At 40.4% G+C, this 16900-nt stretch overlaps 1 protein-coding gene across 1 annotated transcript in view; it reads right to left on the bottom strand.

The window, feature by feature from the left end:
* Window positions 1-9477: 9477 nt before the first annotated feature.
* The window catches only part of LOC121617084 (gamma-aminobutyric acid receptor subunit beta-2), a 56977-nt gene continuing 49554 nt past the window's right edge, over window positions 9478-16900 (bottom strand). Inside the window, exons 6-10 of the mRNA XM_041952106.1 lie at window positions 15511-15648; window positions 13207-13359; window positions 11187-11431; window positions 10289-10429; window positions 9478-9825 (exon numbers count right to left, since the gene is read on the bottom strand). Coding sequence (XP_041808040.1) covers window positions 9478-9825; window positions 10289-10429; window positions 11187-11431; window positions 13207-13359; window positions 15511-15648 — 1025 coding nt within the window. The remainder of the gene's footprint in view (window positions 9826-10288; window positions 10430-11186; window positions 11432-13206; window positions 13360-15510; window positions 15649-16900) is intronic.

Here is a 16900-nt window from a genome sequence, read left to right as displayed (position 1 = left end):
GACGCATCAGGACCGGCTGACAGTATCTTCGCTCTAATCAGAGGCTTAATTAGTCTGCTAGCAGCGTCCCATTAACATATATTCCTCCTAATTAACTGGGGCCACACACATACAGAGGGGGAGAGAGGCTGAGACAGAGGAATTAAATATGTTTCTTGAAGTTTCATAAGATGAGAAAATAAATGAACAAAGCACGCTAACAGAAGTAGATCTTTAATCTGTCAACCTCGCTCTGCCTTGCTGACAGAAAAACAGCTCAGCTCAATTGCTTTTGTAGGCAAAGTCTTTGCCCACCAAAGTCAACATAAGTGAAGTTCTAATGTTATAGCAGTCTGTTCAGAGTAGTGGTTCTGATCTCATCACATCAGCTATGTTACCTACTTTCTGTGTCTGTGTATTTTTGACTGGACATCTCCCAGTGGGGATTATTAAACAAGCTTGAAAATGAAAATGTATTTCCATTGTAGCATTATCCTTTTCTATGTATGTATGTGTTACTTTGGCCTAAATTAAAATCAAAATGCAATATTCCAATTTGCATTGCATGCACTGATGAAGGCCACAAGATATGGCTGAAAGTCCTGTAAGAAATCTAGTAAGAGGACCTTGAGTTCCGAATTTGTTTGTCAATGAATGCTTGCTAAGTTAGTGATGTGGCATTTAGCCATAATGCTAATAGACAACCTAGGATCATCCATTTGCTAACTAGCTAACGCAGTCATATCTTATCATGCACAACAGGGGAGTTATCACTTACCTGTGGAAAGCAGCCACATCACGACCTGTTGAGGTTCACCTGTTCTTTGTTTTTTTCTCATGATATAGTTCATAATTAGAGACTGCACAGATGTAACACTGTGTGGTCACATTAAATCACACCTTCGCAATATTATAAAACTGATAGAGAGATTTATTTGACCTACCAGTTGTAAACATACGGTGGAGTTGTTTACAAGTCCACTTGACAATGCTCATGCCTTCCAACACAAGTAATGAATATATTTATTTATGTTACGTATTCAGTCAGTCTCACATTTTCATACACCAGCAACAACAAGCTGTGACATCCAATCATCTGTCACAACAACAGAGGACGTGTTTGCCGGACAATAAGGCTTCAAACAACATATTGGTGGCTACAGGAAACTTGTTTCTGGATGTACCATCAAAGGCGCTGCTGCCACACTAGCCCACTGGTTCTGCCGCTGATCTTCCTCTGTAGCTGTGTTGGAGTCCTTAGAAGCCAGCTGTGGCTGAGGCTGCTACACTGAAAGGTGCAGTCCTAATTTATCAGTGACACTGTGACAGAGTGTTGGTAGAGCGAGTCTTTAGCAGTGTCAAACATGATTCCCACAAGTCATTTACAAAAGTGAAAAGTAGGCTTGTGTGTAGGCAAATACACACACATGCACACACACAAGCACACTTCCGGCATCTCATCTAAGTGTCTTCATAGGTGAGTCACCCCCTTTTCAATAAAGCTGGTATGATATCTTGGCTGAGCGAATGCTGCTTCCCTTTGTCAGTTTAATCTGAAACACTGGATGATTTAAAAAACAAACAAACAGACAAACAAAAAAACGACCACATGGGTTACGCAAACACACACACATGCCGGTGACCAAAAAGGGTGTTGTGGGTGAAAGATGAAAGGCAGCATTTTGCACTAGACTCTAATGTCTTTGTTGTAATGCCAGGCCTGCCTACAGTTCTGTGTCATGACTCATGTCCTCCTATCCGGAGCCACCAGAGCTCTATTTCTGCACCACCGTGGCTCGGTTTCAAATCTCAGCATCACACTGCGTTCGTATGAAAAAGCCAATGCAAAATTGAAAAGATCTTTGTTGCCAATGGGATGCAGATTCTTTTGATTAAGCTGGCTTACACTGTGCTACTTGTGCATTTTGAACACGCGCATTATGAGTTGGAGATGGCAGAATATCTGCCAACAAACAGCTTCCACGGAAACTTTGGGCTGCTTCAGCACTTTGCCCAAGGGCACTGCAGTGGTTGTGTTTTTTTGTTTCGTGGCATGCCACTCATTCCGGCATTATTTCTGTGGGAGCAACGCTCAGATATTTTAGAGTGTGCCATCATGTGGCGCTGCTTCATATCAGTGGTCCCTAGTGATGGCTGTCCTCCAGAAACCACATCCTCTGATTAACATCTTCATGTCAGCATCAGGATTTGAACGACGGACTGGGAATGCCTGTCTGACTCTCCCACCACAAGACCGCCAGAGGACTGATCACACGCGGCACTTTTTAACGCCAAAGCAGTCACAGTACAGAGTGTTGACTAGGACGGAGGATGCCTTGGCCACCTACGATTCCAGCATGAGTAACACAGTGAGCAACTTTTCATCTTGGAAGCGTTTTTAGTTAAACTATTTTGGTTGTGGCATACTGGTCCGTATCTCAGTGGGTTCAGATATTGGTTCAGTTTTGTCTGTTTTATTATAAGTCGACAGTAGAACCATCATCACAACTGCTATTCAAGAAATGATTGAAAATTAAAAAACATCTCATATAGATACACTGCATGTACATATACATTGGCTTAATTAACTTATTTGGCTACAATGTCCCTCAGTTCATGAAAGTGTTAAAATGAAGCACTAACCTGTTGACATGTGTTTTCAGGAGCTAATTCTCGCTGTGCCTTTACCAGTATTCAAAAACAAATGTTCATTCACATGATTGGAGTTTTAGACTTGAGAGAGATTTATGTCGCAGACTCACAGGATTCTGCATGCAAGACACAGAGGAGAAGAACAGAAGAGAGGCTATTTTGAGTGGATATAAGTTGTAAATAATTGCTGTTCCATCTTGAGATCTTGAAAAGGCAGCTGTGTTGTGATTTTATTATTAGAGGTTTCATGGACCGAGCTGCAAGGCCTCTTGGTTGCACAGTGAGCACCAACATTTGGCAGTCCTCTTTGCTGTACTACACAAAGGCAACAACTGATATTGATGATAATCTACAATCTAAAATTGACATGGGGCTTAACGCTCGGAGTACAGTAATTTTGACCAATTATAAAAGAAATACTAAGATACGACCAGTTTCCACTCTGACTGACACTTTAGATTCTCACAGTCAACATTACACACTGTTTCCCTCTCTGTGTTGAGGATCCTGCGCCCAGTGGTCCAGAAAAGAAAAGCCTCGGTGCTGAAAGGAATGCTTAGAGTTGATCTGCTGTGTGACTAAATTATTAGGAGCAGAGCTAGTTTTTAAATGACACACAGTGTATGCCTGTTTCTAAAATGACATATATCATTATTGGCGACAGCGACAGGCGTACCGCACCTTCGTCGCCACGTGGTTGACATTGTTGAATGGTGATGAGGGGCTGAAATAAAAACTTTTTTGTCAGGGTGAGACCAGTGGGAATGTGCTGATATCACTATAGCAGCAGAAGCATCTTTCAACTCCAGATAAGCATTATTTCTCTCAATGTATTAATGTGCATTACTGATCTCTGGGATGTGAAGCCTTGAAATTGAAATGCAAATGCATGAGCAGTGGATTGGAAAATGTACACTGCCGGCGAGTGTGAAAGTGACCTTGTACCTACTGAACTCTGAAATAAAGTTGTGTGAAAGCAAACTTTGGCCATCAGGATTAAAACCCCCAAATCACATAAATGTATGCCTACTTTAAAAACTACCAGAATGTGGTCTGGTACCATATTTTCTCCCATTTAATTGAACAGAAAATGGTTCATTTAGCAACATACAGCAAAATTACAAGTGTACAAAGAAAGAAACTTCTGAGTGGATTGAACTCCTCCACCCAAAATAGTGGATTTGTGTGAAGAAGGGGGATGATTGAGTTCTCAATAACTTAGCTGATAGCTTAAAGGATAACTTTCGTTTTTTTACAACCTGGACCTTATTTATAGCATTAAATACGCCCATTTACGCACCCAGACAACTTTGGTGGCATTTGGAGTCGTTTTGAAGAAATTAGCCCCAGAGGAGCAGCGCGTATATCCGTATAATGCGAGTACTTGGGGCATCCATGCGCAGCCTGTATATAACGCATAATCTGCTGGTGCTATTCCCCTCTGAGCCGGCGGTCGGCTAGTTTAGCTGTAGTTTGGCACAGCCATGGTTCGCTATCGCGTATTCTTAGCCGCAGAGTTAGCCGTGCTGTGGCTGGCTGCTCGCAGCGCCCGGCGTTCGGTAATGACATCATCCACGTCAGAGGTAGTTGTCTAGAGACGCCGGATGTTGATAACATGCCACCACGGGCTCAGAGGGGAATAGCACCAACATATCATAACAAAATATTGGAATATGAACGAGTCTCGCCACAGATGTTGCGATATAGAGGCTGAGCATGGATGCCTCGAGTACTTGCATTATATGGATATATGCGCCGCTCCTCTGGGGCTAATTTCTTCAAAACGACTCCAAATGCCACCAAAGTTGTCTGGGTGAGTAAATGGGCGTATTTAACGCTACAAATAAGGTCCAGGTTGTAAAAAACGAAAGTTATCCTTTAAAGTGTTGGTTCCTGTTGTGCAAATGATGGGCTACTAAGTGTCAGCTGAGACTTTGAGCTAACCCTAATGAATTATGTCATGTGAGGTTTGTTCCAGCATGATAACATTTGAGTTGTTAACGTGGGTCTGCGTACGTTTGGTCTGACTGGGTTTTTTTGGGGGTGCACTGAGTAGAAATGTCCTCACATGCCCACATAAACCAGATGCTGGTGTGAAGTCCCATTAATCAAAAAAATACAATTTCCTTTCGTCTCATTTCCCTCTTTCCTCTAATTTAGTGCAAAAATGAACACTCAGATTTAGAACTGTATACAATATTTATTGACAATGTATTCATTTCATAGGTTTTTCATAGTAAAGACAGACACCGACTTTTACAGGGCTCATCTTTGAGAGGGGTACAGCTCTGGGCTTCTGGGAATGTTCTCGTGAGTGGCACATACAAGGATTTTTCAAGGTGGAGGGTGTTGAGAGGGTAAGGAGGATTGATGCTCCGTGGAGTGAAGTCCAGGGCAGCAGGAGGCTAAGGCTTCTTCTGTGAGTGTGTGCAAACGTACACTGCCACCAAGATGTGTCATATAGGCTTTTAGGATGTCAGTCTGTCCTTGCTCTCCAGAGAAGACTCTGCCGTCTGATAAAACCTTGCATTTCCAAAAACCTTAAAGGACCAGTGTGTAGGATTTAGTGAGATTGCAGATTGCTACCAAAGGGGCATCCCTCGCCTCTCCTTCCTCTTCCAAGCATGTAGGAGAAAATGTGAAAGGCGCTCTCTAGAGTCATTGTTCAGTTTGTCCATTCTGGGCTACAGTAGAAACACAGCAGTGCAACATGGCAGACTCTGTGAAACAGGACCTCTGTAGATACAAAGTGGCTCCTCTAAGGTAACGAAAACACAGCGGGTCATATGTCCAGGTGATTGTACACCACTGAAAACATAATTAGGAATCTTCTGCCAATGGCTCACGCTAAATCCTACAAACCGGACCTTTAACTTTCCAGGAATTAAGAAAAAAAAAAAACCTTTCAAACCTTGTCCAAACATGTATTTTTTGAATCTTTATACAAGGGACCATGAGAGGATTTCGTAAGCATACATATCATTGAGTTTTCACAACCCCTCCAGGACAATGCAACCATTCTGTATCGTATAAATGTGAAAATTGGCAAAATTGGATTTACAAGGTTTTGCCAAACAACAGTGTTTGCAGTTTTTTGTTGTTTTTTTTTTAAATACAGGAGTATAGAAGTATAAAAATATATGAAACAAAAAAGCGCTGTGAAGTACAAACACGTATTCAAAGTGTAGAACTTATGAAGCAGACCTTTCTTGCCAGTGGCCGTTGTGCTTTGGAAACACATTTACTGTCTGGCCGACATGCATCCACCACACACTCTCACACTCAAATACACATCATACCACATACAGCATTGTTCTGGAGTTTAAGAAATCCATTATATTGGGTAGGTTGAGACTTGTCTATGGCTGAGGTGGATTTTGTACTTTAATGACTTCGGTGTTTAGAGTCTGCCGATGCTGCAGAAGGTGTCGCGCTGTTAGTACTGTAAGTGTGTACTGTAGACAGTATTACGGGATTCGTGTTTAACAGAGAGAGCAAACATCTGAAACAACCTCACTAAGGTACTTTTCTTTCAGTACAATTCTTGAGTTTAAAGTTGTAGTTTGTGGTTGTAGTGTTGTCTGTAGTGTGAACTGTGCTGACCTGAGATGGTTGACTTTCGGGCTGATACGAAGGCGTCACTTGACCCTTTGTGTGTGTGTGCGTGTGTGTGTGTTTGAAAACATTAAGATGTACTTAGCTGATCATTGGTACAACTGTTGTACTTTTGCTGACACATTACAGCAAATACATGCTGCAAAAGAATATCAACTACATTCATGAATACATGTTACATTTTGGCAAAACCAAAAAAAATGTGCTTTTACAAATAGAGCAAAAATAAACAAAAAGTGATCAAGTGACACTGTAAAACAGAATATTTACATTGTTTCACATCAGCCTTTGCGTTCTCTACATTACAGTAGAAATTATCTTTAAAATGTCCTTTTGTATTTTCTCTTGAAAGCTCATAGGTATTTATTTACAGGAATAATATGTTCCAATCGCTGATTAATAATATACTATCTGATATATACATAGTTTATTTAAATATGTTTTTTGGGGACATTATCCCAAATTTGAGTTCAACTCATAATCATCTATCGGAAAATTTACAATGCCAATAATCAGTTTTCTAATAGAACTCAGAATCTATCTCCGTCACATATTTGCTTTTTTTTACACTTACAAAATAAACAAATCTGTTTGAGAGAAATATATATTAAAAGAAAGAAATATCAGAAGATTTTTTTTTTGACATAATCACCAGAACTATAAAATAAAGCCCAAAACAAAAGAAAACAATTTACTTACTATGTGCACTTTGCAACACCAAGATCAACACAATGTGAACATGATTCATTTTGATGAGTAACATGTAAACACCAGTGAGGTGAAAGTCCAAGGTTCAAACTGAACTGGACTTTATTGTAAGTTAGAATTATGCACAAAGTTCAGTCAGAGTTTACATTTCAGCTTTTTGGGCAGTGCTTGTGAAAACGCATCACCATGTCACTCGTCAACAGCCGCAACTGTTACATAAATGCTTTATAGAAAAAGAATGTAAATATCATCATCAATATTCGCAATACCAATCACACGTACTCTTTATAACTGAATTACAGACTTGTACGGTATGTATGCTCATTTGCGAGTTGAATTCAACACAAAAAGCACAAATGAAATGAAAGAATTCAGCGAGGAAGGAGAAAGTGATCAAAAACAGAATATCAAGGAGTTACTACTGTACAGAGCATGCAGTGAGACATAACTGTATGTGGCTACATTTTAAGTAAACAATTAGAATACTAATGGTTACGTGTGAGTAAGTTAGATCTTTGCTGCTTTAGGTTAACGCAAAGACGCACGTGAGACAAAGGAGACAAAGGCTCTGGCTACTACCTCTCATTTCTGAGAAATCGTGTCTGAAAGATATTTGGAGTCGCCTTCTCTCCCTTTCTGTGTCAGCTTTTCGCGTCACCTCCTCCAACTTGAATTCCACATTTCAGTCTGTGATGAATGATTTGGTACGTGCGGTGAGCAAGAGGCCATTAACACCGGGGTTCATTCGTATGAAGAGTGCGGCAAATCTGTGGTGAGGGGGACATTGCACTCTTGTGTTTTGCAGCCCTAGTTGTATTTTTTATTTTATTTTTTTACATTTTTACCTTGCTGTAACTGAAACATAAAGAGTGATCATGGTCATATTGATAAAGTTCCTCTTAAGACAGCCCCCATAAGCACCAGGTATTAGAAGAACTATGGTACAGCCTCTATGGCTTTTAAGAACTCGTGTGCAAAATCTTTTTTTATAAAATCTATCTTGTGTACATACAGTCAAAAGCACAGCATCATTGGTAAATAATCTGTAATTATCTGTAATAAGTTCGTTTTGGATCGACGGCTATGTCCTTTATGATCGTTAACCCATCTGCAAACAATACATGATTAAGAGGTTTAAACCTATGATAATTATAATTATCTGGATTGGGAGACGATATATAAACTCATTGGCAACAAAAAGACTAATAATCTCCATTAAAAAATGCTGTTAAAATGATGGTTCCAGAAGTTGATATTTGATGATATTTGTGCTTTTTATGCATCCTGGTCTTTCGATGGACCAATGGCGTCCTCTCAGCTTTGCCATATGTGTTCTTTTTGAACCATGAAAGAATTATCATAGCTAATAAAGTGCCTGTCAGCAGTTGTGAAGATTTTTTTTTTCGATCAGTACTGTTAATATGTATCCAAAAAAGTGAGAATAGAGAGTTAAAAAGAGAATTTTGTAGGCTGTACTGTTCTTATAATAGTTGCTATACAGGTGATATTTACAATACAGTTATTTAAAGACTAAACTACTTTCATGAGATACAGTCCTCCCCAAAGATATCCACACTATGTATCTGTGCTTTGGGGTAAAATCCAATATTAATAATCACAAGAAGATATAAGTAATCCAATTTCATTAAAGACAAATATTTGATATTTTCTTTCTTACATATTTCTGTCATTCTCTTTGTTCTGTTCTCTCCTGGACTGTCTCTGGACTGCCAATCAGGATCTACTGTGTTAGCTTCATGTTTCTTCACATGCATTTGTGACCTTCAGCAGGCTTCTTAAGTGCAATCTGAGTTCAAACCTGGAAGCTTTGGAATGATCTTAGTTATTATTACTTAATGATACCCCTTCACACGGTTTTGAACTGAGAAAAGGCTCAGTAATAAATTATATAGTTCTCCCAATATATTAAAGTAGAAAAAGGTTGATGTGAAATTTCTCTCACATTTCATGATATTGTAAATTGTGAATTTCAGGCCCTTTTTTATATTAGTATGAAATTAATTCTAGTAACAATAAATTTTGTTTCTTTGACAGAATTAATCATAGAAAATCCTGTTGACCTGAACTTGCTTCAGCACTTTCTAAGTAGTGTCCATGGAAGTATTAAATATGTCAACTTGTCAATTTGTGTCTAACTGATATGAAAGTTGGCAAAGAATTATATACGTTGTAACTGTAACATGATAAAAACATAAAAAAAATGAAAACAAACATTTGAAAAATAAATGTCAAGATACACAATTCACAAAATATGTAAAATTTTAAACAACTACTCAGGAACAGGCACCTTATATGTTTGTAATCTCTATTCCATAAGGTTTTTACGTGTTAGCCAGCAAATGCGGTTTTCCAAGATATGACGGATCCAGTCCTGAATATAGGAATTCAGTCCAGTTTTACAAGATCACGTAAAAAAATGAAACAACCCATATACAAACGAGAAATGAGTGACATATTTTGCTGTTTGTTCTTGCCCTCACTAATGTCCTTTTTTCTTTTCTTTTAATTGACATAGTAAAGCCAGTAAACAATGTTGAAGAAGGAAAAGACAGTTGGGAAGATCATCCTCGACCATTTGTCAATAGAGTTTACGTCAGTCAAGTCTGGGATGGTGATCTTTAGCTGCGAGGCGCGCCTCCGTAGTCGGCTCTTCTTCTGAGTCATGTGGCACTCCAGTGTGTTCCGGCCAAAGTTGTGCCTGGCCAGTCCCGTCTTGCGGTACTGTAGAGTTGAGCTGTCGTATGTCAGCATGGTGTTTCGTGGGTCATTGAGACCCAGGGCGAGCTCTGAGACGCCCATGTCGTTCTTGATGTCCAAAGTGCCCAAGAGGATGTTTTCATGTGGGTCCATCTGCTCAAGGAAAAGAGCCAAGTTTGTCTAGCGTATTAATATGATGCAACAGCATTTTTTCTCCTTTAATAAATCACATTTCACTGAAATTAATTAAAAAATTAAAGTACCAAAGTGATATTGAGAGACCATAAGAATACATTGATTCAGAATATATTAATTAACAATGGGAGCAACTATCACATTTAATGTGAAAGGGGTTGCTCCGAGTCAAGAAGGATAATCAATAGACCGTTTTAGCATCTTTCAGCTCATTGTTTTGGTTTTACCTGCAGCACCAAACATTGGACGGACAAAGTTAGCAACTAGCTAACATGACGGAGCATTTAAAAGCTTAACAGACAGATTTTTCCACAATAAGTTTGTGAAGGTCAACTCCTAAGAATATTGCTACATGCGTAAGCAGGCAAATGTTGGGTACGTTAGCAATATCAACTTTTTTAAAACTGCTTTTTTGCTGTACCTTATTCTTTTGATCGCCAAGCCCAATTGCTGCGTCATCCACAAAGATTGGTTCCCACATCGTGTCATGGCCATCCATGTCCCTTTGTTTCATTCTTGCATACAGAGTATCGTCTCTGCCGACTACATTCCCCACCAGCCACTGCAAGCAGACAGAATCACCATGGTAACTTGAGCAGCTGAAAAGTAGTGGAGGGGTTTCATCTGTGTAGGCGGGTATAAGTTGGCAACAATGCATTTCATGAAATAATGAAATCCTTGCGTTCACAAGAAACTTTCTTTTTTTAGTATTTCTCATCGTAACCTGTGGATTTCAACCAACCATTTTTCTGCTTAGTTCTAAACAGTGTTTTGTATTCAGCTGCGATCTGCATGTCTGTGTGCAGCCATGTTACTTTGGCCATTTTGCAAGCGAGCCAGCATTTGGTCCATGTCAGCTGGGAGCACAAAATGGGAACATGAACGCAACTCTTTCAAGACAAAGAACCAAGTGGCTCAGAGACCTTATTTCCCCTGTTTCTACTGGCAACAAGTCACATTCAAACAGATAGATAGCACAAGCTTAAGTAGGCTGGCTTTGCTTGGCACAGCCAAGGCAAGAAACATTAGGTCGGCCCTCCATTTGAAGTGGTGACATTTCTTTTCTTTGCAAGTAATTATTCTGAGCTCTTTGGACGGCTTTATGAATAATTAAATAAAAATCCCATCGCAAAGTAAAGAAGATGTTTGATTCTGTGAATCTAGAGCAAAGAAAACTGCTTTCACTTGATAATGTGAGCACAGGGGAGTTCATCAAGAGAATGTGCTCTGAAAACATATCTGAATTTGGGGAAAATCAGTCCTTTCTACCCGAAACTAAAAGTTCTACAAACTGCGGAGGTCAGCTGAGCTATTCTTACCTTGTTTGGATCCATCCGCATCTTTTCGTTGTTGGCTGTAGCTGTCTTCTCAGCCGCCTTTTTCTGGCGCTGAGGGCCCCGCCCAAAGAAGATATAATTTACAAGCGCATACTCCAGCAGAGCCAAGAAGACAAAGACGAAGCAGCCCATGAGGTACATGTCTATGGCCTTGACATAGGGGATTTTGGGGAGGGTTTCTCTCAGGTGGGTGTTAATGGTAGTCATGGTGAGCACCGTGGTAATACCTGGTGGAGAAAGGCCATGTTCTTTATATGATGACAGAAAAAGTGTGAATCAAGAACAAATATGCGCAGTTTGCACTCACAATTTTTGCTTCTTGCATCCCTCATTCAATCCCCATGAAACCCTGCTGCACTACTCCGCCTGAATGTGTGGCGGTTTTAATCCGTCCAACCACAAGGCGCCTTTGTGATCAACTTGATCTGTGCTTCATTAAGCCTGTCAGGATCAATGAAAACGGGGGGCTTACCCCCATGACTTCAAACTGCGCGTTGGGAGGCGAGCTAAAAGACGTGCACCTGAAGCGGTGCAGCGATTTGCAATTCAAATGTCAACCTTGGTCTTGTTCATTAGCGGAGAACACCTACTGAGGAAAGTTGTCGACAGTTTTCAGAAGCCTCACCCAGCATGCTGCGGGGACAGTTGCTGTCAGATCGCCTGTGCATGTCAGCGTGTTGAGTCTGTGCTTATTATGAGTGACACGCTAACGCTTGCTAGCAGTAATTTAATCAAATATTTTTGTCGTTTAAGCAAAGCATTCGCTCCTGGATGGTGCGTGTTTACAATAGTGTGTCTGTGGTTTTATCTATATGCAGGAATTACAACTGGTATGAGAGTCCCGATTCAATAGCTTAAATGCGATTTTCCATGCATGATAAAATAATTGTGTTCTCAGCTCTTATAGCGCTCACCAATCCTCCCCCGCGCACCTGTATATGCTACATTGAAAGCACACACAAAGCGTGCTTATTTAAGGCAATTTCTATTGAGAGCCTCTGTAAACAATTACTAAATTATTATACAGCTGTCAGAACGCTGTCAGGTGACCACCGCTCAAAATAGGATTCAGGCAATTTTCCCAAGCTGTTGCTGCGCGAGCTTAACAATAACAACAAAGGATTTCTGCAGCACCGTGGCCATGTGAATCAGACATTACAGGTCCATTTTAATGCCTGAAACCAGGTCAGAGAAAAGTGGTTCCTGAATCTAGTGTAGACTGGGGGTGACCGAACATTTCCCAACTCTGCTGACCCGCCTCCATTATGGAGCATTACCTTTTTCTTTTTTTTTTTTCATTAAATCCCATGCATGCCTTCCCCCCCGGATCACTAAATGCAGCTCAGTCGTCAATCAGCGAAATTGCCTTGTCGACTAAAGCGAGGGATGGGTAGAAGGATGGATGAAGCTGGGTGGATGGAGCTGGGTGAAAGGAAGGCAGGTTCCAATAAACACAGAGTAAGCTAGAAGCTCAATACAAACCTCACGGGCTACATGGGGTTTACATAATCGAGGATGACGGCGGGGGGGGGGGGGGGGTTGTGACTTCCAGAAAAGCACAGAGGCTCTGGAAGCAGAGTGGGAACAAATCACTTCATAATACGTTTGTGGAACACGGCAACATTTGTTCTCATGGGACGGATGTTTGACCCCGTTAATGCCCACGCTGATTGTGAAAGACTTGAAAACAGAGCAGGTCTTCCACAAACTAATGCTTTTTTTTCCTTTGTGTGTATATTCAATGTTTAGGCAATTTGTGAAATATGTTGTATCTTTTATTGTCCTCAACTTGTCAGTGGTCCCTCTGTTTGTCCTTCAAGTGAGTGATGTGAATGTTATGAGGTGAAATTGTGAGAAAAAAAAATAAAGAAAATCAATGAATTGCTTTCTCTTGGATTTCCCCGGTCAGTCCATTTCAGCGCCAGTGCAATCTTCCTCTTAAGTGTCCACCGCAGTTTCAGCGTGCCCTGCTATCTGTCTACATTTGCGATGCCGGCCTCACCTAGAGCCACTCTGGCGGCAGAGGCGTCGTAGTTGATCCAGAAGGAGACCCAGGAGAGGATGGTGATGAGTATAGACGGCATGTACGTCTGCAGGATGAAGTACCCGATGTTTCTCTTCAGCTTAAAGCTCAGGGACAGGCGAGGGTAAGCACCTGCCGAGACGGGACGGGGGAAGGGAAAAAAAAAGCGAGAGCACCGTTAGTTGATGTATTTCCACAATATTTGCCACAGGTGCGAGGTATCCGGGACTCGCGCTATTTCATAGATAACACACTTACTGTGTGTATTCTGAGATGTTCTCAGAAGTCAGCATAAATTCAGGCATAACAGATGATTTGACAGAAAACAGTGACGGTCTCTGATCTGGCACCCTATGATGAATGCATGGGTAAGTTTGGGTGCTAAATCTCTCAGGTTAGTGAATGCTTGTTCTGGTGATAAGAATGCCAGTTCCTGTCTGACATTCTGTGCACCCAGTCCTTAATCCTAGGTTTAGAAACCATGTACAAAAAGGGATAACATTGTTCAGACCTCCACCATGGTCTGATGTTATCCCCCCGCTTCTTTTTTTATGTTTTTTTTTTTTGGCAGGATAACTACATCATGTTTCTTCTGCCATTACTACTGAGTGTAACCATGTATTGTTTTTAAACGGCAATCAAATAGTTTTCTTGTAAGAAGTCTCCCAGCAAACACTTTAATTATTGATTAACTGCTCTCTTCATTATTATCATTATTATTATTATTTGGCTAATCTGTTAATCCTTTACTCCACAACAAAAATTACTTGCTTTGTCAATAACCAAAGAAATTGAAAGAAGACCAATGAAAAGCAGCGAACCCTTTTATCAGGCTCTTTGGCCTGATAAATGGTTGATTATTAATTTGGTTGTTGATTATTAATTTGGTTGTTGATTATTTTTCTGTGGATTTTTTTGTGGTGTGTTTGTTTGTGTGTGTGTGTTTTTTTTTTTTTTTTTTTTTTCCTGCTTATCTCTGCTCCTTTTGAAATAAGCCCACAGCAGGGTTTTGGAAATTGTATCAGCACACACATTTCTCTCCTCGGGGGATTGGCTGTATTTTGGTTTGATTCGCATTACAGCTGAATGGGAACAGACACCACAAGAAGTGCTAGAACGCACTGCAATGTCCGGTTCGCTGGAAAGCCATGCATGCACATAAAGGGGACGAGGTCGTTTAAATGAACGCGCCAACAATCCACCAGCTGCAGATCCTCTTGGTATGTCAGTTAGTTAATGTTGGCATGAGAGAATCACTGAATAATTTCTTTATAAAGTGAGGAAGCAACTCAGGTAGAAAACAACAGGACGGTCGTGCAACAGTGCATATTTATAATTCATAAGGACAACAGTGACATTGCCGATCCGTGGAGTGAAACATGACACTTGTATTGGATAAAAGCCCAGGCGCTTGTGCTGACGTTTGCGTCTCTGAGTGACCCCCAGGTCGCTCCCTCCTTTATCGCAATAGACAGCGCGTTAAAAAGGATTCCCCCGTCCACCGTATCTCTGTATAAAGTAATAAAAACCTGCACACTGCAGGGACACACTTGAGTAGACTTGCATGCATTTTAATGGACAACAAACAGACACACATATGCACACAAACATTCATGTGCATTCGTCAGGAAGCGTTATCTTATTAAGAGGGTCGTGTGGAACGTGTGACCCCTTGCAGACGAAACAAGCCCTCTCATTGGCCGAGTCTCTATTCTCCCACGGCATTCATGTTCTCATCTCATTCAATACAGTATCCGGAAACTGTATTCAGCAGAATCGCTGTCCCGCTTACATTTGCTTGCTTGCATGACAAATTCATGAATATGAAAATGCAGAAGGGATGAATATTTCATTGTATCAGACAGCATTCTTTTTGTTTATTGCTGTTAAATAAGTCATGGTGTCTTCTGTCTCCCAGGACAGCATTTCATTCGAAGGTTTGTATGTGGGTTTGCACATTTACATAACATTTTGCATTTCTGGAAATTAGTTGATGCTGCTTTCATATCAGAAAGTACAAACAATGAAATGAGTCACTATTTATGAATTGCCATATTGACCTCTTTGCATCGGCGTAATGATAGTGAAATAATCCTAAGAGACAGAAACTAATATCATAAAAAAAAGTAATAATAGTTAAGTGTATGTTAAAAAAAAAACAAAACTGAACATATACAGTATGCTTCAAGATAACATTTATTTCAGAGCTAACAATGCTAACGAGCCTAATTCTCTTTTATTAGTGGTGTGATTCATGCATCTCAGCCTGTCGGTCACTATTACCTGTGGAGAAGACGACATTCTTGGAGATGAGCTTATGATCCACAATGGAGAACTGGGGCAGTTCAATCTTGTCCACCCCCGTCACAGCATTGTCTCCTCCTCGCCAGTAGAACTCAATGTCATCTGTAGTGTAACCATCTGAGAGGGTACAGAGAACAGGAATTACTGAGGATTGCTAATGGCCTGTATGTATGTTCATAATCGTGTCCCATCTGGATCCCGCACAGGCCAGTTAATTAATCACTCGGCACTTGATTAGGTTTGCATTAGTCGCTATTTTACAGTCTGCTGACAGCAGACACAGTGGCTACTTTTTTTGTCTAAAAATACGAGGTTATCCACAAGGAAAGGACGACTCTTACGCCACACTTTCACTTAGTGTGTATGCATTTACACTATGAATGCATTTGCTTGTTTGCTACTACAGTGTGCATCTTGTATGTAAAGAGGAAAATGTGCTCATCTAAGTCAGACTATAGTGGTGAGAATGAATGGAAGTCAGTGTCAAGTAACAACTCATAATTATTCAATTGATGAGTGGTTAAAAATCTTTTTTTGTGTGTGTGCTTTGAAAAGTACCTGTACCAGCAGCCTACTATTATTATTATTATTATTATTTTTATTTTATATGCAAAAGTATCCACTTGTGTGCTCTTGACTCTTCTTGACTCCTCAATTGCGATAGTGCGGCATGATATAACCTTGGAAACGCTCAGGAAAAATGCTGGGTAGTGAATTTTTTAACAGATTATTTTAACCTTGATTCATAAGCACTCACACAGTTCACAGTTCAGCTGCCCGGTACAATCACATAATGGTCTATAGTGGGCCACTAAGCGGCTCCCAGGCAGTGCCATGCCTTGTACGAGTGCACCTGAACATCAAAATCTGAGATACCCGTGAGCAACGCACACGCTGATGTCTCGGTACTGTATTCTTGACAATAACTCAATTATGAAAAAGCCTGTTAAAACTATAAATTATGAAATCAAGTTGAGCATATAACATTCCACATAGTAGCAGAGGGAACCCTTTCTGCATGGACTAAATGTATGTGAGTCAACTTTATTATGTTTTGTCCCATGAGCAACTCAATTATTAAATACTAAGAGCAAGAATGATTAAATAATCAGGCTTGGCGTCCATTTTCATCACTAAAGTTCAGTAAAATCTGCAAAGGGACAAGAAGCAAGTCCATTAATATTAATCTGAAGCAAATCTACTCGCTCTTTTGCTCTCATTTTGGCCAAATCAGTGGGGACATGGACGGCAAAGCGGCCAGCGGGCAGGAGCGATAAATGATTGAGTAACACGGTACTCTGTAGTTAGAGCTCGAGACAAGTGCTGCAAGAAGAAAAGTAGAAAATCTTCATCAGACCATGAAAGTTGG

The sequence above is a fragment of the Chelmon rostratus genome, chromosome 14, assembly GCF_017976325.1.
Source record: "Chelmon rostratus isolate fCheRos1 chromosome 14, fCheRos1.pri, whole genome shotgun sequence".
NCBI lineage: Eukaryota > Metazoa > Chordata > Actinopteri > Chaetodontiformes > Chaetodontidae > Chelmon > Chelmon rostratus.
Note: the sequence above shows the minus strand (reverse complement) of the source record. Positions and strands in the feature narration are given on the sequence as shown.